This window comes from Anopheles marshallii, chromosome 3 (assembly GCF_943734725.1).
Source record: "Anopheles marshallii chromosome 3, idAnoMarsDA_429_01, whole genome shotgun sequence".
NCBI lineage: Eukaryota > Metazoa > Arthropoda > Insecta > Diptera > Culicidae > Anopheles > Anopheles marshallii.
This window is the reverse complement of record NC_071327.1, coordinates 70,561,778-70,585,818: the sequence shown is the minus strand read 5'-3', so window position 1 is coordinate 70,585,818 and position 24,041 is coordinate 70,561,778. Positions and strand designations below refer to the sequence as shown.

The 24,041-nt window shown below is 44.9% G+C and overlaps 1 protein-coding gene across 1 annotated transcript in view; it reads left to right on the top strand.

Moving 5' to 3' along the window:
- The window catches only part of LOC128713101 (uncharacterized), a 49,574-nt gene that overhangs the window by 5,103 nt on the left and 20,430 nt on the right, over positions 1-24,041 (top strand). Inside the window, exons 3-8 of the mRNA XM_053807964.1 lie at positions 2,253-2,361; positions 2,492-2,597; positions 3,091-3,453; positions 9,480-9,653; positions 9,818-9,946; positions 10,538-10,684. Coding sequence (XP_053663939.1) covers positions 2,253-2,361; positions 2,492-2,597; positions 3,091-3,453; positions 9,480-9,653; positions 9,818-9,946; positions 10,538-10,684 — 1,028 coding nt within the window. The remainder of the gene's footprint in view (positions 1-2,252; positions 2,362-2,491; positions 2,598-3,090; positions 3,454-9,479; positions 9,654-9,817; positions 9,947-10,537; positions 10,685-24,041) is intronic.

The following is a 24,041-nucleotide window of genomic DNA, read 5'->3' as shown; positions in this document are numbered from 1 at the left end:
GCTGCGTTTTGCGAAAAACAAGCGGGTTCAATAGTTGGTTAGCATCTGCACCGAAATTGGAACGTTGTGCACAGGGAGTGAATATTTTATTCAACCATACAGACAACCTGTGCGGATCAGGTGTAAAAACAAAGTAGCATCGAATACTCCAACTCAAAGCTTCAAAATCCATGCCATGTAAGGTGTCATGCTGTTGGCAAGTTATCGGAAGTAAAGTCACTAGCGGGTAGCAACGTTGCCTCCACACGGAAAGTGAACGAATTCTGTTAAAACATATTGCTTATTGAGTCGTCTAAACAAAAAAAACAAGGAACGTTTTGTTGGAAAATATCTGATAAATAATTCATATGCCTCTATTATTGATATTGTGATATTAAACAAGAACAAACTCACACTAAGACTGAACGAGTACTGGAAATCAATCGGATGGAATCAATAAGCTCGCTGTTATAAAAAAATATACCTCATAAAACTCTCATCAGCAAAGCGCCGGACGGATGGAATTAGACGAAATCGATACCAGTTGTTGATGGCAGATATTGATAGTTATGAAAATTAATTATGCAAAAGCACTATTCCAGTGACGAGACTAGAGACCGCAGTTACTAGTAAAAAAGGTGAATGAAACGTGCACAAACGGTAACATGTAGCTTAATGCAGCCACCGAACTCAATTCCATTCCCCGGTTTTGTGCGGTTTCACCGTAATGTAAATGCCGCGAGCAGAAGCACAAACCACAACATGGCTTATTTATGCTTACGACCGGATAGTTAGAAGGTGAACAACTAAAACAAAACCGTTGAGCATCGTAACTTTGTAGTCTGGATAGTAGAATCAGGAGGAGTTTTTGATGACTTACCACAGTGCATGGTGAATCTGACACTGGTTCAAGCATCTGAATGAATGTACAAATGAATGACAGAGAGAAGATACAGGGATCATTGAAGATGTTTCAAGGATTCCCGGAAATAAGTGGTTTTTAACACTTTACAGCACTAAAGATTAATTAATTAAGAATTAATTAAGATTAAGAACAATTTATAAACTAGAACTGAGAGTAAAGAATTCTCAGAAGTAAACTAAATGGAATCATTCGTATTAATGAATCTGGATGAATCTTTGACCTGAACGATCTCTTTTTCAAAGATTCATGAATTTGCTACGATTTGCTTATCTCGTCATGTAAACCCCCTGCTCATCAGTTGCCAAACACGGATCCACACTGATCCGGAGATTCATGAAACTGTTGAGAGTCGAATCCTGATTTCAATGACTCCTCACTGAAGAGTCATATGAGTGACTTATCTCAAAAGATTCATTTGGCACAACACTCAGGAGAGAACTCAACTGGAGTTGAAATAGAAAAGAGAACTCAGTAGATTTGGTATACGCAATCGAAGACTAGCAGCAGTACAAACCAGATCTGGTCGCATTTTTTTATTACATGCAGACAGCATGATACTTCACATGGCACTAAGTGTATCTCATCCAATCCAAAAAGCTCATCAATAGGATCAACGCAAACCATTTCCCTCCGTTTGGATTGTAGTTTTTGTTTAAATATTCAATCATCCTTAAGGGTTGAGCAGGTGGAAAAAAAAGCAAAGTGAACACTGTGGGGTACTGAACCGCGTTGGGCAAAAGGTGCGGGGAAATATTTTCCTACCGCACGGTCTAAGTTTCTTCCCAGCTGGGTACCACTAATGCCGAGCGCCATGTGATTACCTCATTACTCGCTAATGGTTCGTAAACAAAAATATCGGCATGCTTTTTTGCCTTCCCCACGGAACCTCGTTTGTATCGATGTGGATGCCGCATCGAAAAGGGTTGTACGATAAGTTGTGCGAATTTAACGTTAAAGACTGAGCTACAAATCGAAGACGAGGATTCGTAGAGATGTGTTAGAGTAGCTCAATGTTCATGTGATTATTTTAAATTTCAAAAATATTGACAGTAACTTACCTACAAACCGCAACCATTATTGCTCAATCAGAACGAAATGCCGATATGCCCGGCTCGGATTGATTCGATGCACGAGGTAGAGCGATATTTTCATCATAACGCAGGCAGCAGGGCAGGCCATTAGCTAGATCGAAACCATAGCAAATATAGGTACGAATTTTAATTGAGCGTTCCTGCACAAAACCTTCTCGGCTACGGTGGGCACCGATCGCTGACACACCAAAGAGCACGCGCTCGGACGGTTGATTAACTTTCCAATCATTCGTATCTTCGTTCACATATTTCGGCAGTTTCGGATTTCAGCGAAACCTTGGCGCAGCTGTACGAGCAGCATGCCGAGGCACTGCAAGTGTTGGTTTCGAACTACCGCAAACGGAACAGCGAACTGCGAAAGGAACGGTACGTATCCATTTGAAATAAGGGGGGAGGAGGGGGTAGTGGGGGGAGGGGGGTTGCCACCATTCTAAATATAATACATACATGCATATACCAATCGTTGACTTTACTTCCGGCCACCACCCCGGGGTAGGCCCGCCTGTCAGTCGAACCTGTTCACCGCATGGGAAACGCTGCTGCAGGAAATCGAAGCGGACTCGCAGGCAACAATCGACGTGGCCAGCACGCTCTCCAGACAGGTGAGTACCGAGCACAGACGCGTGCCGTCCGTATGCTGCTGCCCTTTCGGTGGGCGTGCAATAAATCATACGTCATCGGCACCGAATGCGTACACTGCGCTCTGCGTGTTAGGCTATTGTTTTCTCCGCTACTGCTGGAGATTAGATGACTGGGAAGTTAATGAAAACGTCTTTCGGAGTAATCAATCACGCAGTATTTCTCTGCCGTTTTTTTTTTTTCGTGTTTTGTTTGTTTTCGGTAAGCATGTGCAGGAGATGGATTAATTTGCTGCCATTCGCACCGTAACTTTTCTGGACTGGTTGACCTTCGGGTGGATAAAAAAAGCACCCCCACCTGACAGGCCACCTGGCGTGACTTATCGTTTTTTTTTTTGGTGCGCACTGTTGGTGTTGGAATCGGTTACTTGGACCATTAACTTCACTTTCCCAATACTCTTTGCTATTTGTTTTTTTTTTTATCTCATTCAATCTCCTTCTCTACTCCTTCACACAGGTCGCACGTCCACTGCTGGAGCGGTCGTTCTATCGGAAGGTCCAAAGTAGGAAAGTATTTACACACCGGGAGTCGTTCGATACAATCATTACCAAGACTGAAGAGAAACTATCCAAGTGCCGAATCGAATACAAACAATGCTACATCGCTCACCGCCAGAGCCCGACCCAGCACACGCTGACGCAGTACATCGACTCGCACAATGCGTACGTGCAGCAGCTGCACGCGACCAACGCGATGCTCGAGGCGTACCATTGCGAAACGCTGCCCCAGCTGATGCAGGAGCTGGAGGAGATCTACAACGACCTGTGCAACATCGTGTCGGAAGCTGTGCTGCAGGGTGCCGAAGCCATCGCCGCCAAGGTAAGGGGTTGGACGCCCCCGGGGGCTGTTCCGCTTGTACATTAGATTGCATCCACGTCCCTCCCCCGAAGCACTCCGCTCCCTGGTTTCGGCTTCCTTTGATAGATGGAAATTTCCTTGAAGCATAACTACCGGTTGTGCTGGAGATCCGATAATAGCCGGGCCACCTGCGGGCCACGGACAAATTGCCACCGCTCGTTCCTACCGGTGCAAACGCTGGCATAATTTTAACAGGCAAACCTGCCTTCTGGAACTTCTTCAACACTGACAACGTCATTAGCCAGGCTGGGGATGGGGAGTCCGGGGGACAGGTGCACACTTTCCAAGCACACTCACCATTTGCTTTCCGCATCGCAAAAGAACGCATGAAACGAACGAAAAAGATGTCCTCTTGAGGGACACAATTGGGGACACACACACACACACACATACGGTGACAACAGAGAAACGTCACCGTCTTCCGGCATGCTCATCGTCAACGCCAGTCTTCATTGCCGGGGCTTGTTTTGTTGAGCCGCTGTTGACGACGAACGTGACGGTGGCAAAGAAATAATCATCCCGATTGGGACAGGTCCTAAGTAACGTGCCTGTCCGGAACCCGCCGGAACTCCTGCCGCATCCCACTTCCCGCTGTGTCTCTCGTGGTGAACAAGCTCTTGGCTCACAGACCCTTTACGAAGACATCGCTTGGTGGAGAGATTAGAATTTCCAAATTGGTGAATCCCCAAAGTACGGACGTTACGTCGGAAATGGTATGATTGTGGCACGCACCGCCACCGTCTCCTCCCTCCCACGGTGCTTCGCATCACCCCGGCAACATTCAACAATTAAGCGGTGGCCTCTTGTAACGAGTCGTCCCTTTTTAAATTGAATGATCCTCTGGATCTACCTAGGGCGGCACTGTCGAGACCGTAGGCTTACGAAAAGGTTCCACCGCTTCCGGTGGTATCAGAAATAGAATTGACATCACCGAATCTATATTGCCACTTCCTTCCTTCCGTTGACCGTTTTGCCTATGCTTTCCCGGCTTTGATAAGATGGTCGCCCAAGCGGAGACCCTTTAGAAGGGGGATCTTTTGGATGCGTGTGTCTGCCCTGGTTTGCATCGTTTCCCACCAGTTCCTAGCGTTCCTGATTGAAAATGTTCCTTTTTAAAACGAGCCATTGAGCGAAGCAACACGTGGCCGGAAGGAAGCTTAAGATATCCCAAAGCTAAGCAGACATGACATTGTCGTCAGCTGGCGCCCGACCGCCCTGAGTGTTGGATAAGCCGTGAAAATGCACGCACCTTCACCGCCCGAACCCATTCGTGTTACCTTCCTTCAGGCCCATTCAATCAAGATTTATTTTTGGTTCGCTCGTTAATCGATTGTCGTTGTCGGGTTGAAAAGAAAAAGAAAAACAGTGCGTACCAAAAAGTACCACCACCGCGGCACAAACACTTGTCAGGTAGGACAAAATTTATACCCACCCTTCCGATTGCCTTTCGCCGGTGGTTGCTTGGACGACTTAAATCGGGATGTGTGATTGTGAATATTTTATCACACCATTGTTGTGTGGGATTGGTGGTTGGTGTCAATAACTTAAGCGAAAGCAAAACATGTCGCTCCACACACACGCACACGCACGATTACGTGTTGATACGCGTGGTGACAAGCAACGAGGCAAGATAAGTTCATTAATAAAACATAAGGGAGTGACCCGGTGGAGGAGTTTACGGTTGGTTAATGGCGATACTGCACCGTGGCCTGGGGCTCTAGGATGGTACACTTCCGCGTGAACAGCGCCGACATTCGTTTACCGATGGTTTGTTTATCTTCGTCGTGTGATTACATTTATTTATAACGAGCGTGGAATTTAAAGTTCAATATTAACATTACTTTCAGTTGAAGCTAAGATGAGAGATTGTCTTTTAACCTCTGACTGACTATAAAACCTCGTTTAGTTTAAAGGATCATTCTCGACCTTTTTCATGTAACTTTACATGAGTTTCTTAACGTTGAGTGTACTTTAATTAAAAATCTATATCGTGTTCGTTAATTAACATTGATTAATTTGCACTTTTATCTTTTTTCAATTCAATTTTAGAAGTATTTTGCAATACTACAGTGCGTAACATAACTATAGCAACATTTGTGTATTGTAACTTTTTGTTGGGAATTAAGACGAATTAAATTTAAAATCAACTTAATTAGAGATAAAAATGTGTTTCAAGTAAGTTAAAACAAATATCTAAGTAGAAATCATTGAAGTTCGAAGAATTGAAGTTGGAGAGCGAAAATTGAAGCAGTTTGTTTAGGCGTGTCCTCAAAGTTCAAAAACATGGTAGAGTTATATAAGCAATTCAAATTTCCTTCATATTTTCTTGAAATGTGTGTAATTATAAGCTCTTTACGCATCAAAGGTCGATTTTTTTTGGTTTAGTATTACATAAATCACATAAAAATATATTAAAACGACAACATTGTGTTTGACTATTAAGGTTCAAGTGTTCATATAGCATTATTCCGCACTGTACTTCCATTTTTTGGGTATTAGTTGAAATCCCTGAGAGTAAAGCTTTTCCCTAGAAAGCATTATATTAAGTCTTCCATGTTTAATCTCTGAAAATTTCCGGATTGTAAAAGTGAGAATTTACTTTTGAAATGATTGATTAGTAAGCGTTAGATAGATAATGTTTTGTTTTGAACTGTCTTTTAGGCAATTTTGTGTGAAAATGTAGCTCGTAGTTAATAACTCCTAGTTGATTCACTCATGTTCCAGATGTTTGATCCGTAAATTTTGGCAAAATAATATAACTTCATTGTTACTGGTCAATATTTATGTTCAAGAATTATCACGTAATGGAAATTTTTTAATTACCTGAAACGTTTGCTATTTTCCACGTTGAAATCTCCTGCAAAATTACTCTCGGCTTGTATACCCTACTAATGTATGTTTCATTACTTCACGCGAAATGTTCGCGAAAGAATTCCGTTTTTTTTTTTGTAGCATAGCAATTATTAAGATAAACACTTCACCTGACCCAAAGTGTTCCGTGTTAAAGCGACGGGTCGTACTTCAAATGCCATTTGGATCCCATGTGGAGGATGTTTCATGATTATCAACCCACTAATTGTAGAGTTCTGAAACGTAGATTACTCTGCTCATTGGATTTCGAAAAGCGAGCGCCATGAGATCATAATTTGTTTACAGAAATCTTCACACCCACCTTCACTGGAGACGCCACCAACTTATCCTCCAGAATGAAATTCATTGTTTTTACGTGTGGAAAAGCTCGCGGTAAGCTTGTGTGCCCGCACACATTCCAGCGCAACCCTTACGGTATCACGCAACAACTTGAAGCCAATTAAAAGTTAATCCGTTCCGTGTATCAGGAGAGACTCTTACGACCCGCGTGCCGTAATTGAATTAAAACACTCCAAAACTCATTGTTCATTTACATCCCGAAGTCACCTCTTCAAAATCTCGAGCACGCAACCGGGGGGCTTTCGTACAGATCGTTATAAGCAGATTAACCGCTGCCAAGTCAGTTTAGGGGGCCAATTTTCTCAATGAAAACACATTAATAAAGCATAACGAATGCCAAACGATCAAAAAGGCTCGAGCAAAAACGGCTCGAAGCGTCCGCGCGCAGCACGGACGTCTGCAATTCATCTCGGCGTTTCGGCGTGCCTGTTTTGCATAGATATTGTAATGCCGAAACGTCGATCTTGTTACCTTCGCGTTCTTCATCGTTCTTTGATGTTCTCCGGTCCGGTGTTCCGGCGGCCAACGTGCACGATTAATCAAATATGCAAGAATCTGCTTTGGTTTATGATGGTTGCTTTCATTTTTCTTTGGGCGCAACTTCCACGTTGATTGATCCATCCATCCAGGCGGAGGACAGATGTAGTCGACGTGGGCAAATTCTGGTCCGTACCGGACCGCTGCCAATGTTGGCGTAAAGCAAGCGATATCCCAGCAGGAACGCTCCGGGATGCTAATAGGTCCATCATCCATTAGCCTCGATAATGCTGATGAATTGGATGAAGCAAAACGGGCCTCAACGGGCCAGTCCCGTGGGGGCCAGTAAACGAGACGGCAGTGAAAGTGACAACTATTTTTCCATAGTTTTGTTTTCCCCCTCCCCAGCAGCAAACCGATGTTCACCGGCGTTCCAATCGTGTTGTGCCATAAACAATGGTGACGTGAAAATAAAACTGTTCCACATAAACGCCATTCGCCTACGCGCCATTTGAAGCGTGTACCGCGATAATAAAATATTAATTTTCACCCCTTTCAACGTCATTTACGAATTCGCCGAAGTCTACCGGATGGGTTGGAAGGTAACAAAGGGCGTTCCAACCAGGAAACCCCCGGCTTCGGGAGTTGTAAAAGGATACTTTATAAATCTGCTGATTGTGTTTTTTTTTCCCCTTTTGGCCACAGTTCTCGGTTTTAATGGACTCCAACAGACCGATATGCAGCATTCATTCCAGAACGCTCCGAAACTCGCGGGTGGCAGTGTTGTACTGCCCTCCCCCACTGGAGATCGTTGGAACGATCGTTAAAAGCGCGCTGGGTAATTAATGAGCCAGCGGAACAAAAAAGAAAAACACATCGAATCACTAATGAGGATTCTATTTGTATTATTCACCTGCTTGAAAACCGTTGCCACAGTGCGCGGGTACCGACGTGCTGGGAAAGTTTAAATACAAAACCTCGCGACGTACCAAAAATCCGGGTGGGCAATTTCCGTCTTTAATGAACCTGCCAACCGTGCTCGTTCGAGTAGGGGGGAAACAAAAAAATAAATCACCAAAAAAAAGAGCCGTACACCCGCAGCAACAGCGGGAAAAGCGAAAAGCCACACCGAAATAACTCCATCAATTTCGTCGCTTCACTTATATTTGTTGCGGGTCGGGTCGTTGTGCACGCGGCGAAAGTGGATAGCGAAAGTGCAGTGAAAAATCCAATTAAATTTCAGTATCAATATTTGTCATCCGTGGCGAAAGTTTTGTGCCTGCCAAACAACGCCCCGGCGGCGAGATAGTTCCTGGCAGCGTCACGAAACCGTACCGTTGTTTCGATTGATGAGTGCGGATCGCCCGTGGCAAAGCATCTTTTGCACCACCCCCAACCGGACCCCGGACCACCGTAGCGATCTCGGGATGGATGGAGATATAGGGGCGAAATATCGTGTTCGCCTCGGAAATGTCGGCAGAAACTGACAGCAGGCAGCAACATTTGCCATTCCATTAACTTCACATAGTGTGAAAATCGTTTCGTCGATCGAACCGAACGATACAGCGCGCTCGGAAGTCGTTAAATTCCCTGATAAAATTCTCTGCCAATTACCTTCGGCCTCGGCGGTGGGAAGCACTCAAGATGCTGCCGTTACCGTCGTGTACAATGTCACGGCAGTGCATGGCGCGACAGGAGAAGTTGTGTAACACATAGAGCTTTTCTTTAAAAAAATGCTTTACTAAAAACACATCTCTCTTGAAGGTCCCCGACAGATGTCATTCTGAGGGGTTAACCGTAGGTGTAAGGGGCTTCTATAAAGAACGAAGTTTTGGCTTTAAAAGACAGCTTTATTACAACACCAAATCATATCTCAACGACGGTTCAACACCAGTCAGGAAAGCGAGTTCCTTCGTGCTTATTCAATAATGTTTTCCCACTACTTCGGAACTGGCGACACAGAAATACGCTCCAGCGTAGAACACCACCAGACACCACTTGAAGCTGCTCGAGTAATTCAACCTCCGGTCTGAAGTGTTGTTCGCTAGAATACGAAATGTGACTTGTTTAATGTTTAAACAAAACGTGAAGAATTTCGTTGTCATTGACACCTTCCGACACCCACCGACCAGCCCCAGGGGGGGTGGGGTGGCGCTTGACGTCTTACGGTGTCCGTTTGCTTATGGCTCCTGTTTTGCCACTCTTCCCTTTCTTTCTCTCTCTTTCTCTCTCTATTGAAACAAACTACTCACACACCTTTTCTTTCACCCTCCCCCGGTGCATTTTGCAACGGTTTTCAGGCAGCGGAACAGGCAAAGCGCTACGATGGGTTGGCCGTGCAGTGCAAGAACGTTTCGCCGGCGCACGATCTCGGGTACTTCGTCCGGACGCTTCCGGTGCCGCAAACGATGCAGCGGATTCCGCGCAAAGCATTCGCCCCACCGCAGTCGGCAAATGCAGCGAACGAGGCAGGTGCCGAGGATATGCCGGACTATGGCGGGGTAGGTACGGCGTAACCGAGATGCCACTAGCATGGCTCCTGCCGAGCGAGCAGCCATATTTAATTTGGAATCGGAAACCCACGAATTCCCACAATTATGTCTGACCGTGTTGTGACGATCTCACCATTGCCCCACAGGATCCCATGCTGCCGGTGTTCAAGGATGAGCTCGTCGTCGACAAGGGTGCATCCATCCAAGTGCGCCCCTCGCTGGAAGCGCTGCGCCGGGAGTCGCAGGAATTAGAAATTCAAATCAAACAACTACAGGTTGGTATTGCTTGCAACTGTCCAGCTTCCTGTCGCTTACTTGCATGACCGCTGCGTCACAGATGTGGTAAACGTTTGCTTTGTTTTTTGTTGTGAAAAATACTCCACCTAGCAGAGATAGCGTCTGATTGTATTTGCAACTTTGCCGGTGCTGGTAGCTGGAACGACGGAGAAGTCTTCCCGTGCACACGTGCGCCCATCTTGTATGTGTGTGTGTGCTTTTTTATTTGTTCTGTCTGTGAAGTGTTTTACTCGATTGTTATGGTTGTGTTGTGTTCTTTCGCCTAATTAATTCTAGCTCTTGCTGCCATCCAGTTTGTTATTTTGGTGTTCATGGTTCCGATCCGCTGGATATCACCCGTACATACTGTGTGTGTGTCTGTGTGCCGTTAAAAACTTTTCTCTCAGAATTGTTTGTTTCCTTTTTTTTTTGCTCATGATCGATTTTTCAATATACGCTCAATCGCTGTGATCCCGGTGTGTTGTTGTTTCCAATGGGGGTTTTAACGTAGCCGTAGGTGCGCGTCAATTAAATTTATGGTCGTTTCTTTTTTCTCCTCTGTTACCGTTTGTTTGCATCCGTTTCTGTAGGATTCTGTAGACGCTTTAGTTCGCACACAGATCAGAGGCATCGAGGGCCAGCTGTACAGTAAGGCGAACGAGATCCAGGAGGATATCTCGATGAAAAAGTTCGACGTACGGGCGAAACAGATCCATCTCGCGGCAGTCCGTGCCCAGGTGAGTGGGTTTTTCTCCCTTCCTTCCCATTTTTTTAGCTTTCATTGTTGTTGGCGTATAGGAATTTGTATAAAAAAACAGCTTAAAACTTTTATAGTATTTTGAAACAAATCTACCACTAGACTAATATTTTACTATTGTGAGTGTTAATTAGTTAGAGTAGGGCGTACGTCATGGTGATTGAGCTTTTAGAAAGATTAAAACATATTTTTTTAACAAATTACAAACACACACACATTTATTACACAACCACATATGCCTTAGCTGAAACATTGTACGATAATAAACTTGAAAAACACTCACTCACTCGGGCTAGAGCATTCGAATGGAAACTTTTCATGGTGAAATATTTCAGCGTTGGAAGCTTTCGAAATGGCGCTTGGTTTGGAACATGGATAAAAGCTCCATTTGCTAGCTGAACAGAATAGCTTGCACATACGTCTCGTCCCTTGCAAATAAATATTTGTAATAAAAATAAATAATTTAAAGCTTTCTCAAAAATGTTTAAAATTGTTAAGATTAGTTGGTACGTTTGTAATCCGGATGTTTGTGGCTCTATTATGTGACACCTTACAATAAATAGAACTAAATTACTTTCAAACTGATGATAACATTTTCTCTTTGAATAAAATTTTACATAACATTAGCAAAAGCACATACAGGATTTTTTTAAATGTATAAATCAGTGAATCATATTAAACACTTAATACATTTAATTTAAGATGTTTTTATCAAACAAAAATGCAGAACAACCTAACGTAATGCTAAAACCCCTTTTAATCTTAAGCTTTAGTGTAATTTACATTATTTTGAAGATAATTTCCTTAACCGAACAGTGAAAGGGCTTCTTATTCCGAGCGTACTCGGCCAACATCTTAACAACTTTGTTAAAAATTGTAGTTAAAAAACTCAAGAAACAAAGTTTAATCGTTTTTCTTTAATGTAACACTCAGTGCAATTATATTCTTGCTCTTGGTAACAGTGTTAGATAGTAAATTTCATTTCAAAATAAGATAATTTTCATACATTCTACACATTCTTATCATTCCCAACGGTAAGTGAAACACTAGGCGCCTCCATCGGACCAGGCGCCTCCATCGGACAACGGGGTTTAAAATATAATAACATTTTTTTATCACACTGTGGTTTCTTATTTCTTCGAAACCTTGTGTTACGTACAATCAGTGATAGTTTAAAATTACACACAAACCACTCAGATCAATACCATTCGTCTTTAGGGAAATTTTCAACCGTTTCCACTCAGCTGCCTTTTGCTGTCGTGGCACCGCAACTCACCCTTTCGCTTCCAAACCGCCTAAACCCGCTGTCACGGGGCGGTTAACATGCTTCGCAAGATGTAATGTGCCAAACGATTCTTCTTTTGCCATTAGTAAATTGCCCCCCAAAAATTGATCTCTTTGCGTTCGAATAGCCGACGCCGGTGGGGTGAGGACGGTTGAACTTTTCCGTAGCACCGTTTACCACCACAAAAAAAAAACCCCGCACAAAAGTCGGGAAACCCGCGGGTACCCATTGATGCTGGTTCTGCTGTTCCGGTAACCTACCGTTCCGTTGATTGGATCGGTGCAATCGTTTCGTGCCGTGTCGCCCCGTTGCTTACTTATCAATATTGCACAACCACCCTGGGAGGTCGAGGGGAATGTTTCATTCAGAAAACGTGTCCGCGGCCCACGAAACCCCGCAAACATAAACACACCCACACAGGCAAACTTGGGTGCACGGCGTGGCCACGGCACTGTGCTGGAATGCTGCTTGCAACACCAGCCCCAGTGTGCCGCTGGAAACAGCGCCGAAAATGGTGGAACGGTGCGCATGTGCGATCACCACCACCACCACCACCGCTCGAAAGCTGACACTACCACAGACACACGCAAAAAGTACAGGGAACCGACCGAACAGGGACGGGCACACAAGCGATTCTCCGATACCGTCGGTCAGTTACGAGCGACCAGCCGAGCGAAAGCTCTCTAGCGCTTCTACTGCTGCCTGCTAGTGCTGTTGCTGCCAGTGGGCACTGTCGGTGGTTGTCTGTCACCTGTTCCGAGTTGTTTGCTTCGGGCCTCCAGAGGCAGTGGCATTTGCAACCAGGTCGCGCACCAGACAGCAGCTCCTTCCCGGAATAAAACGCAGGCCTAGATCCACGGAAGCCTTCGCCCGGAGTGTCGCCCGGAGGTTGTGTTTTTCGCTTTCGTTCTTTATTTGGTGTGCGTGTGTGGACATTTTCCAACTCGGTGCCAAGTGCCTCGGAGTGCTGTGTTACAAAGAAAGCCCAAAACAAACGACAAAGACACATATCGCCATTCCGTGTCCGTGGACCGGACTTTTCGGAAGTTGGTTACATCGTTACACCTGTGCCCAAGCTGTCAGTTTTGCCCTGCGGGCACTCGCTGAGCTGTCAGCCAGCACTCGGCACTTGCATGAACCGCCCGTTGTGGGGGCCCAGTGTTTGGGGGTAATGTTGCGTCCCGAGCGGTGCATCCGGATGGTGTTGCTAGGTGCCCGCTACCAGCGCTCCCCGTGACAGCTCGCCGACAAGCAGTGCGAAGCACGCGCGTGGGAGAAGAGCTCGGTGTTTGGCCACCCAACAAAGACATCCCGTTTCGGGGGGTTTCGGGCTAAATGATTTTTCACGCCTGATAACAAAACAACACCGAACCGCGTGAGGCAGACAGAGAGGGAGAGAGAGAGAGAGAGACAGTGAGCCGAGGTTACGGACACGACACGGTACCGTTTCGGGTTTCTCCTTCGCACGGACCATCTCGACCGCGTATGTCAACGTTCGGGCGTCGTAAGTTGTCAGTTGATGTATGTTTGCCATTGGCTTTTTTTCACAACTGAAAGCTCGCTCGGGTCCGCCGGAAGGATCGGTTTCGGCGTATCAGCGCTTGATTGGCAGTGCACTCTGCCCGACAACGGTCGGCATCGACAACCATTTGCACAACGGCGAGCGATGGAATGGAAATGCACCTTAATAGCTGGGCCCCGCGTAACGTAACCGGGTGGGTGTGAGTGTGTGTTGCCAGTTTACATACAATTATTGTGATATTGTGCGCGTGTGATTCGGGCTCCTCGTTCGCGTACGGCAGTGAGCATCTTCCTCGACAGCCAGCTTGCGTGTGTGAGAAAGTGTCGTGCTTGTGTCTCGCCGTGTGTGTGTGTGTGTGTATTTATGAGCTAATCGGGCGGAAATAACCATTTTACTGCATTCGAAGACTATTCTTTGCTGCCCGCTGCCCGCTGCCGGAAAGCTGCTGACACAAACAAAACACACACAACTACGTACTGGGATTGTTGGAAAAGGACGTCGCGTTCGGTTCGCGCACTGTTTAGCCTGTTCGATTACGATTATTATACAACGTAAAGGCGGTCCCCCGCACCCCCACTCCCACTCCCAACCTTCCCCGCGTGGCCATAATACATCCAAACATCTGCGATTGAAACCAAACGGTTTTTTTTCCCGGGGCCCCCGCTGACGAAGACGCACAAAGAAATCGGCACTCGGAACCCTGCCGCAACAACCTTGTTACATATGTAGTTATGATAATACGGTTTGATAGGTATTTACTGCAGCAACAAAATATATTCTCGCCTCCCGTACTCGATTGTTACGCGATCTCGAAGTCGAACACGATAGTTAAGCGATAGTTTTAAAACAAACAAAACATTGTGATAACAAAACGTCAAACGTCGGCAACAGAAGCGACCCTTCCCTTCCCTTCCCGATTGCACTGTAACAGTGTCGTGTATGGGGAGCTAGGGAGAAGGTGCACCACGGCGAGTGGCCAAAAAGTTCGGCGAAGAACCAAACCAGCGAACGGGAACGGAACGTGTGATGTGTGGCGATGTTTGCGCTTTGTGTGCCGAACAGTGTATGGCTGTGTGAAAACAGCTCGGATAGCGCTTATCAGTGGTCCGCGATGGCGGTTCAGGCGTGATCGATTTGGGGCAAAATTCGATTGATTGAGTCCAGCGCTGCGCCGTCAGCCCGGCACACCACAACAGGACGTTCCGGTTCCGGCAGCCGGAGCGATCCCAGATTCGGCCCAGATAGGAGCGATCCATCACGAAAACAAAAACAAAAAACACAAAACCCCCCTCCCGGAAAACAAAGGTACCGAGCGATTTTGTGAAAAACCCGTGGCCGAAGAAGCGAACCAAAGAGAGAGAGAGAAAGATAGAGAGAGAATAAAAATAACCAAGTGCGTGAGTGTAATGAAATATCATCAATTATCCTTCCCACAGAGCGAGTCCATTTTGGAACTTTGTTCGTTGCATCGTCCCAAACCCAACTACACACAACCGTTTTTTTTTGTGTTTGTTTGCCTTTGCGAGGGAAGGACGGACTGGTTTTATTCCAATCCGATCTCGTCCAAACCGGTTCGCCCGCCCGTTACACTACAGGGTGGCAACATTGAGGTGGCCATAATAAGACACAATCACACACACACACACAAGGACACAACCTAAGCAATAGCGCCTGGCAGTGACAGAAGGGATACGGTGACAGTGTGTGGCAATGGTTGTGGCCGGTCCTTTCGATTTGTCCGATCGTCATTTGCGTGGGAAAAATGAGTTCCTGTCTTCCCGCCGTTAAAGAAGGTTTACTATTTTTGTTGTGCTTTTCACTCTACTGCACTAGTGTTGCTGTGGTAGTATCCGGTCACTAGGAAATAAATAAGCAAACGGACGGTGTGCAACATTCGTACATGGCACACACACACACTAAAACCCCCATAGTAACGGTGGTAAACTATACGCACACGCACATCGGCCAGGGTTTTTTTTATTTGTTCCTCTCTTTCACCCGAAATCCCAAATCAGAAAGTTAAACAAATCCAAACATCGAACCAGGGACGGCACGGGACTTTCGTCAATGCAAACAAATGGGCGCATGATGCCCGGGGAGCAGTTCATTCCGGGCCACTGTCAACCGGCACTAACGAAAGCGCACATATGAGCACACGCACAAACAGTCACACACGCATTGTACAGCAACAAATCAAACAAACGAAAAAAAAAAAAAACCCTCCCCCCCCCCCCCCCCGGATCGGTGGTTGCGCTTGCGGGTATCGGTTTGCGTTTAGCTCACTTGTCCAAATGGGCTTGATAGCGATCCGTTATCGTGTTGTAAGTTTCTTGTTTCTACCACCCCCCCCCCCCCTCCCCACCACCATTACGTTAACCGTGTGTGTGTGTGTGTTTTTTGTTGTATTTTCCCAAACCTCGATCGATCGATTCTTTCTATCGTCATGTGCCTTCTTGCCACTTGCACGCAACACCCATCTCCCGCCGTTGCTGTTTTTGGGCCGTGGGTTTCTCGCTCTATTGTTTCCGTGGCATGGCGCATCCATACCGAATGCTCGTTTCTGTTACACGGTTCGTCGCTGCTGACAGGGTTGGAAGTTGGGACCATTGCTGGACTTTCTTTTTCCTGCGCTGCATTGGAATATATGGCGATAGGTGGGTCTATCTCACCATCCTTTCTTGGGACTTTTGCAAGAAGCAATCCATTCTTTGCTGTGCTGTCTTTGTTCTTTAGTCTTTGTTAAGTTTATTTATGTATGGCTGATGGTCCAAATTGAACTCTTTACTTCGGATTATCAACAAGAACTAACCTCAGGCGTAATGAATTTTTAAGTCACCTTCAAAACGTTGCTTTGAATAGCTGAAGTTAAGGTGAATCGTTAAGACCTTTCTAGTCGCCTTCATAGTGAAGAGGCTAGAACCATCAATTGATTACAGGCGAACGCCAACCGAAAGGATCAAGAATCAAGGAGATAAAAGATGCTCCAACCCAAAGCCCACTGTGCCGCACAATCTAAATATAGTGTATAATGGACTACGTTTACATTACTCATGTAGATTTGTAGACTGAAATCAAAGAACATCTTTAAGATCGAACGGACTGGTTCAATATTCCAGCCTTGGACATACAAAGAGTTAGATAAAGGTTAAGATTAGTACGCAATTAAACGCTATTTTGAAGATTATTCGAGTTTAACTGGTAAAACCATATCTGAATTCTGCATAAGTTACATTAGAATAAGTTTACGTAGATTTGGAATCCTTTCCATTTCCTGGGATTTTGAGCAAAGGGAATTCAAGAGAGAGCTTCGAATTGAATTGTTTTCCAGCAAGTAAGATTCAGTTCAACTGGAGTTCTACTCGACTCGTAATTGATACACTTGAAAACCCTGCATCATCTAGGTAAATGATAGAGTTTCTATTCTGAATAACTTCAAGATCGAGGACCACAGTACAGTTTTTATAAGTAATCAGAATGTCCGATCAATGTCCCAACATATAGAATATTCAGTTTTATCTGGCAGAGTTGAAGCCATTGCTGGCTTGTGTTCAAACAAAACTAGGAAGGAAACTGATGCACACTGAAACCATTGTGAATATGTCAACAGCATCAGGCACCTCTTGGACACTGTTCAATAAGTGCGAAGAATACATACCAGAGGCATACAGATCAATTTGAAGAGAGTCCAGATATGACTCTGAGCTGTGCTTGTTGAACTTAAGTAACTATACCCAAGTAACTATTAACCCAATAGGGTGTGATCTTCATGTAGATGAAGGCAAATAAAGCTGATCTTTATAGACTTAACACACAGCAGTTGTCAATGGAGGAACGAAATTGTGAAAGCTTTCTACAGAATGCTCCTCTATCAGTCTAAAGGTCTACCTAAACCAGTTCCACATCAACTTGTAAAGAATCCAGCAAAGGTCCCAACTATCTCCCTTCAACTGGAGAACCCTGCAAGGCACTGATCTCGGCCATTCTTGGCCTCCCCACCTAGCCATTTTGCTGTCTTGTGTTGTATTTTCTGCCTGTTTGTTTGTTTCTTCTTCCTTCCTCTTCTTCACGCTATTACATGGCTCACCGTTACCACTCTTTTTCTCGCTGTCGCTGCCTTCCGTCTGCTCTGCTACGCTATTGTGTTTTGTTTTATCTACCCAGTAGTCTCGAACCATCCACCTATACCAGGTCGGTGCTGTTGCCCGCGTACATCTGCACTAAATCACACTTTATCTATTCTTTTCACCCATCGTCCCCGCTCCCCCCCACACCCTGCGCGTCTCGTGTGTTCGATGGCATCCGCCGCGTGGGTTGACTGTGGGGCGAAAATCGATGGCCAAACTTACATACACCTACTACCATGGTCCACGGTGCCACCTTTACACCGATCGGGTGTTCGGCCATAGGCAGGGGTTTGTGGTGTCGGCCACATTTCCCGGCCCGGCTTCAAAGCACCCTCCCCCCCTCCGGAAAGCTTAGTTTCGAACGGCTGCAAATGGACCCGGATGGCCCCTGGTGCCACTGTTGACGTCGGCCCAGCCTTCAGCAGCAGCAGCAGCAACAGCAGTGCGCCTTCGCCGTTTACGCTTGCCTGGGCCTAACACACAGACACGCGCGCGCGCGTTCCTCCCGCTGCGGGGTCCTTTGTCTTTCACAGCCGTCTCTCGCACACTATGCGATTGTTTCACGCTCCTAGCATCTTACGATTGCAGGATGCACTTCAGCACTTGCGGATTGGTAAATTAGTTTCCATTAGTTCTGTTCCCCGTTTTTCTGCTCTCGCTGCTCGCTCGTTTTCGCGTTCATTTTCTTGTTTGCTTTTGTGTTTTGCTCCCCCGTTTTATCCTTTATTTCCTTTCCATTCTGGTTATGAACGTCGTTCGCTCGTTTTCGAGGAAGCATTCTGTTCGGGGTGCCGATGTTGCACGGTTTCGGCCGCTCGAGGGTTTTTTTGTTTTTTTCGTACGCTTTGCGAAATTTGCTTGAAAAATCCGTTATTTACCTTTGCATTTTAAACCAATTTGACAACGTCTCAAATCAAAGTTCTGTTCATGCGGATGAGTTTGTTGATGCAACCATAGCCGTAGCCGTTTTTCGTTTGACTGCTCTCGTTATGCTTTGCTAACTGATTCACCGCTGTGTGTTAGTCTTGTACTAACCGTAAGCAAATGTTATAATGTTATTCAAAAATAACAAACATATTGCTTATCGACAGGGAGCAATAAGCGCGTAAGAATCCTAAACGCGTTAGCATCGAGTGCAAGCACGACATTTAGCAGAGTTTTCAGTAGTTTTTCTTCACAAAAATTGGATTTATGATACTAAATTGCTGCGTACTGCATCTTTTCTGTCTTTAAACAATTATTCGTATGAATTTGCATGTTCAAATTGGGAAATATATCATCAAAATCCACCTGCTGGGCACTGCAGTTGCCTAACCTTCGCTGTTTTATTAATTATTCGCTTTGCCCAAATTTTACTAAGCAGAAACACCTTCAACAACCAAACCAAAGGATGTAAATTTCTTACTTAATGCAACCCGAACCGATGAAGAAACTCGCTGTTACTATTACAGTTTCAATTAATGCATAAATCTAGCCATAAAGAAAACAAATCATAACTTTCCAAGGAGCGGCACAACAAAGCCTTCGACTCCATTTAATTATTTCCTCCTCGCGGGGAACACTGCCGGACAGCGCTTGCACTCGTCCAATTTGGGTCAATTTTCAGTGCTCGGTGCCGGTGTAAAATAAATTTCCCGCGCAACCGGACTTCGGGAACATAAATACAGTGTAATTGGGTTATATTCTGCGGGATCTGAAGCTACCGGCGTTGCACGAAAGGCTAATTATAATGGCAGATAGCTGGAAGAAACGGCAAACACGAAACAAACAAAACGAGAAGCTTTTAAACCCATCTTCGACGAAACCCGCTCGAGGGTGGAAAAAATTATAATTACGATGCTGCTGGGCACACAATCAAACCGTTCCGAAACCGTTCAGTTATTAATTGTGGGGTGTTTTCGACCCAAAACATAAATATTTGCTCGAGCCGAGAAATAAAGCAATCGATTGGAACAAATCGGATAACGTTTGCACAATACATCATTCAGTGAGCAACACCTAATGAAGCACATTACAGCATGAATGGGAGGCAATGGCGTACAGGGTTGGGAAGAACCCGAACCATACGTCAAAAGGGTTTCCACGTATGTGCGCTTGGAAGCCGATTGTATTCAGCTTCTCATTACGGCTTAGCTTTAAACGGTGTTGGTAAAAACCACCCTTTGCTTGCTTCACGTTCACGTGGTAAGAGTTCTCTTTATTTACTTTTCCTCATGGATTTTTGTGATTTTTTAGCTTTTTTTACAAAGAGACTTTTCGTACTGATCATTGATTCACTAAACTACGAGGCTTAATATTGGTTTAAAGACGTAATATACAGTGCCGTAAATGCACATCTGTACAACTACAGGATGCTCAATTTTGTGAGTGTCATTTGTGGTTTGGAAATGAATTTTAAAGACTTATTTACACAATTTATTATCTATAATTTTCCATATTAAGCCCTTTTGCTATGGGCAAAGAGGGAACGAAAGTTGTACACAGTTGTTGAAATTAATCATGACTCATTTAACAACAGCTATTGACACAATAGTTTTGGAAATTATTGTCGTCTCCTAGACGTGCAGTAAATAATCAAAATTTTAAAGCGTGTTTGTCAACTTTAGCGCATTATTCTTAAGCCGTTTCATATGAATTTTCCTGTTTAGTACAGGAAGTTAAATACTGCATTATGGTATTTTATCGATAAACATTATCAAGCAGGCTTAGATCGGATCATTCTAATCCAGGGTTGCAACGACACTCCCTAATATGTTATACCATCATAGAAGTATGGCATGTAATGATGAAAAGAAACTTTAAATTCCATTTTTCCATCTCTTGAAACGGTGTAGAAGAAAGCCATTCTTAACTGATTGCAATACTAAAGGGTTTCCCACATCAAATTGCATCACAGGTGAAACGTTTTAGAAAATTACCTGTTGGGTATATTTTCTTGAAATGTTGAGCAGAAATAGTTGTAAATGTGTTGATTTCAATGTATTTTTACCGATGCCAATCTTCTAAAATTGGATGAAAACAACGCCGCGAACAGATTGTGTGCAAACACGTGGAAAATCGTCTTAACTATAAATCCTCAGAGTGTCATAAAGGATCCGGGGTTACTGTTGTTAACAGCGAAGGACAAATTTGATACCCAAAGGAATGACCGTAACAGAATTGTACAAAGTTTGTCAAGAAATACATGATTTGGCAAGCGATCTGTTTATGTGCTCAAACAAAGTTGTGCGCGTTTGTTACTGTCGAGACTGTAAACGGGCAGATTTACCCGAGATAGTGTCTACAAATTCGTTTGTTTCCTCTCTCGAAGCAAAACGATGGCTCTACAATCTTCGATCTTCAAGTTTTTTTTCCTGGAGTTATTCTAAGTCTGGAAATTCTTGCTGTATGACATGAACCCCTCAAAAGCACCGGAGCTACGGCCCATCGAAATATACTTGGCTATTATGAAGCAGGCACTACGAAATTATCCCAAGGAGATCAAATTTTAAGCAGACATGCAGAAAAAGTGAGTTTAAGTACAGAAGAACCTGCAGGCAGATGTTGTACAGAACCTGATGAATGGTTTTAAACGCAAGGCGCGAGCGAACGGTTATGGTATAGAAGATAAATAGCTAAAACCTTACATAAAGGGTATATTTTATTGCCTGAAAATTTAAAAAGGATCGGTCAACTAGTTGATTTTCTACAACGCCTCAACCGTGATGCAATTCGATGAGAGACACTCTTGATTTGTAATCATTTCAAATTGAAATGAAGCAAATTAAGGTTCCCATACCTCAACCTTGTGCCTCGTTAGTTGTTGCTTGTCTCTTAGTATTCCACTTGTTTCCGACATCAACAGCTCCATTCAAGTGGATAGTGGATAGTGGACAACATTTGGCTATTTGACATCGTACCCCGCGTGGGCATTTGGTGACCAATGCCATGCGTGCTTATTTCAAGCATTTCAGTGGTCTTGACATTGGTTTTTGTTTGGTGAATGGAATAACTTTTTCCTTGCTAAACTGGGTCAGCGTTGAAATTGCTTCCAGAAGTCATATTTATCATCCCTTGCGAGGTGCAAATCATCACAACAAAGAGTCTCAGATCTTAATGGCATATAAGCGCCACAGCCCTTTGAGCAAACTGATACCACGAGCTGTGGAATAATATCACCGTGATGTCTAAATAGCTCGAAATTGATTATGTTTTTATACAAAATTTACAGACCGTTGAAACAGTAAGAATTTGCACTGCATCTCCGAGCGGACAAGTTTACTTATCCTGCTTCTCCCTTAACCTAATCGTCGGGAGTTATTATAAATAATCACACGAATAGAACAAGCTAGTTCTTTCTACTTCCATCAGTGTCTCTTTTCCCATTAGTGCTTGAAGTTACTCAACCCATCAACAAAAGGGACCACGTATAACACCCTTCTCATCATTTGTCCCCTGCATCCGAAGTTGATTATAAGCGTTAGCGAAAAAAAAACACGCTGTTACGCCAGTCAGTTACGCTTTCTACCCTATTTGTCATCCCACTGATCTCATTCTCAATAGTTTAATGATCTTTCAAACCCTCCACGTTGTACGGTTGCGTACCGAGCGAAGGCGACAAGCGACACGAGTGGTGTCTATCGCACGAACGTGGCATGGAGTAATCTTTCCCGCGTGACAAGAGGGATCAATATAATTAACAACGCTTCACGGGGAAAAACCCCCATCGAGCGCTGACAATGACTTTCGAGTTTCCGAGCACCACCGAGGGCGAGTGGGGGAAAAGCTGCCCTGCTTGAGCAGAAGTGTCATTTTCTTTAGCATACTATCCACCCACCGCCCGCAACCCCACCGTCAGCAACAGGCAGCTTCAATCAGCAAATGGTAGCCCGCCGGATGACGGAGCAGGCTTCCGATTTCGAGGGCTTTTGTGTGTTCTAACACCTGCCCAATGAAAACATTTTGAGCGCGCACACGTGTGTGTGTGTGTGCGTGGGAGGCATCCCATGCCTAACCAATTCAGTACCAGCTGGGAAGCATTAGGGACTCATAAGTAGTGTCGGGTTCGTTAGCGACACAAAGAACGTCACGGTAAAGTGTGGCCATGATGAGCACCCAGGAATTCTGGTTGGCGCGGATGCTTTCGGAGGACTGCGGCGGGAGACGACGAGCAAAAAAGGAGAAAATAAAACAGTTCGTTTGCGGTCAACCTCAGCAAGGTCGATCCAACGCATTCAAAGGGTCGTCCCCGTGTGTAGTGAATAGAATCGGGTAGCGGGCCAGTGGGTATATTACACCCAACTCCCCGCCATCATTTCACCGTCTCGCCCCCGGTACGGGTGGTTCCTCCACGGGTAATATCTTTCGGGCAGCTTCTCTTTTGATAACCGCCTGGGAACCAGTCGCAGGCGTCCCAGAGTCGATAAAAGTCGAGCACACATACACACGTACACGAGCACATGTCCTTGCATGTGGGATGGTAGCGAATGGTGAAAATTTGTTTGAGTTTCATATCCCACCTTTTTTTATTGCCGTTTATTCATGTGTTGGTGGGGGAGGGGGGGAAGCCCACCAAGTGCTTGTTTATAAATGTTGACCCCGGAGAAGATGGACCACCGGGAGGGGTGAAAAAAAAAAAAGCACTCGACATTGCACCCGTGTGTTTTCTGGCGACTGGTTGCGTCGTATGATTTATTAGAGCATTCATCGTTTGAAGAACATCACGCATGAAAGCCCGTCACAAACCATCCCCGTGGAGGCCGGTTGGGTTAAAGGGCAGCTCGTTGAAACAGACTGGGTGCTCATACTCATACGATCATCAGCACTGCGCCGACCAAACAGTCGTGTGATGGCAAGAACGGGAAGCACAAAAGCAACAGCAACAAAAAAAAAAACACCCCGGTGGAACAACCTGCACCAGCTGCTGCTGCAGATCGGACAGAGCTCTTGACCTGAATAAACTAGGAACCATAATAGTTTGCAGGGATTTTACCAAGCGGTCCCGGGTTTGCAAACTGCTCTCTCCAAATGAAAGCAAACGTCAGTCGGCGGCTGTGTATGTGTGTTTATATGCTCTGGTTGCCCACTTCAACACATGATTGGATGCAATCCATTTCTTAGCAATAACATTGCAACATCGCTTCTTCCTCTTCTACTACTACTGCTACTTCTTCCTCATCAAAACGCCACTCCACAAGTTGCCACGCCATCTAGGTGTAGATTTATGTACTATCTTTACACTAGTGAATCCGCCATTAGCTTAGCTGGAGGATTTTGGAAGTGTCTTGAAACGTGTTTTACTTACTGTTTTTGTTTCTGTTGCCCAACTTAGCCTTACTTCTTTCTACCATCTTTACATAACTACTACCTCTGGTTTTGTGCTCTACTACTGCTGCTGCTAAAATTGTTCATGGCATACTAGATTATT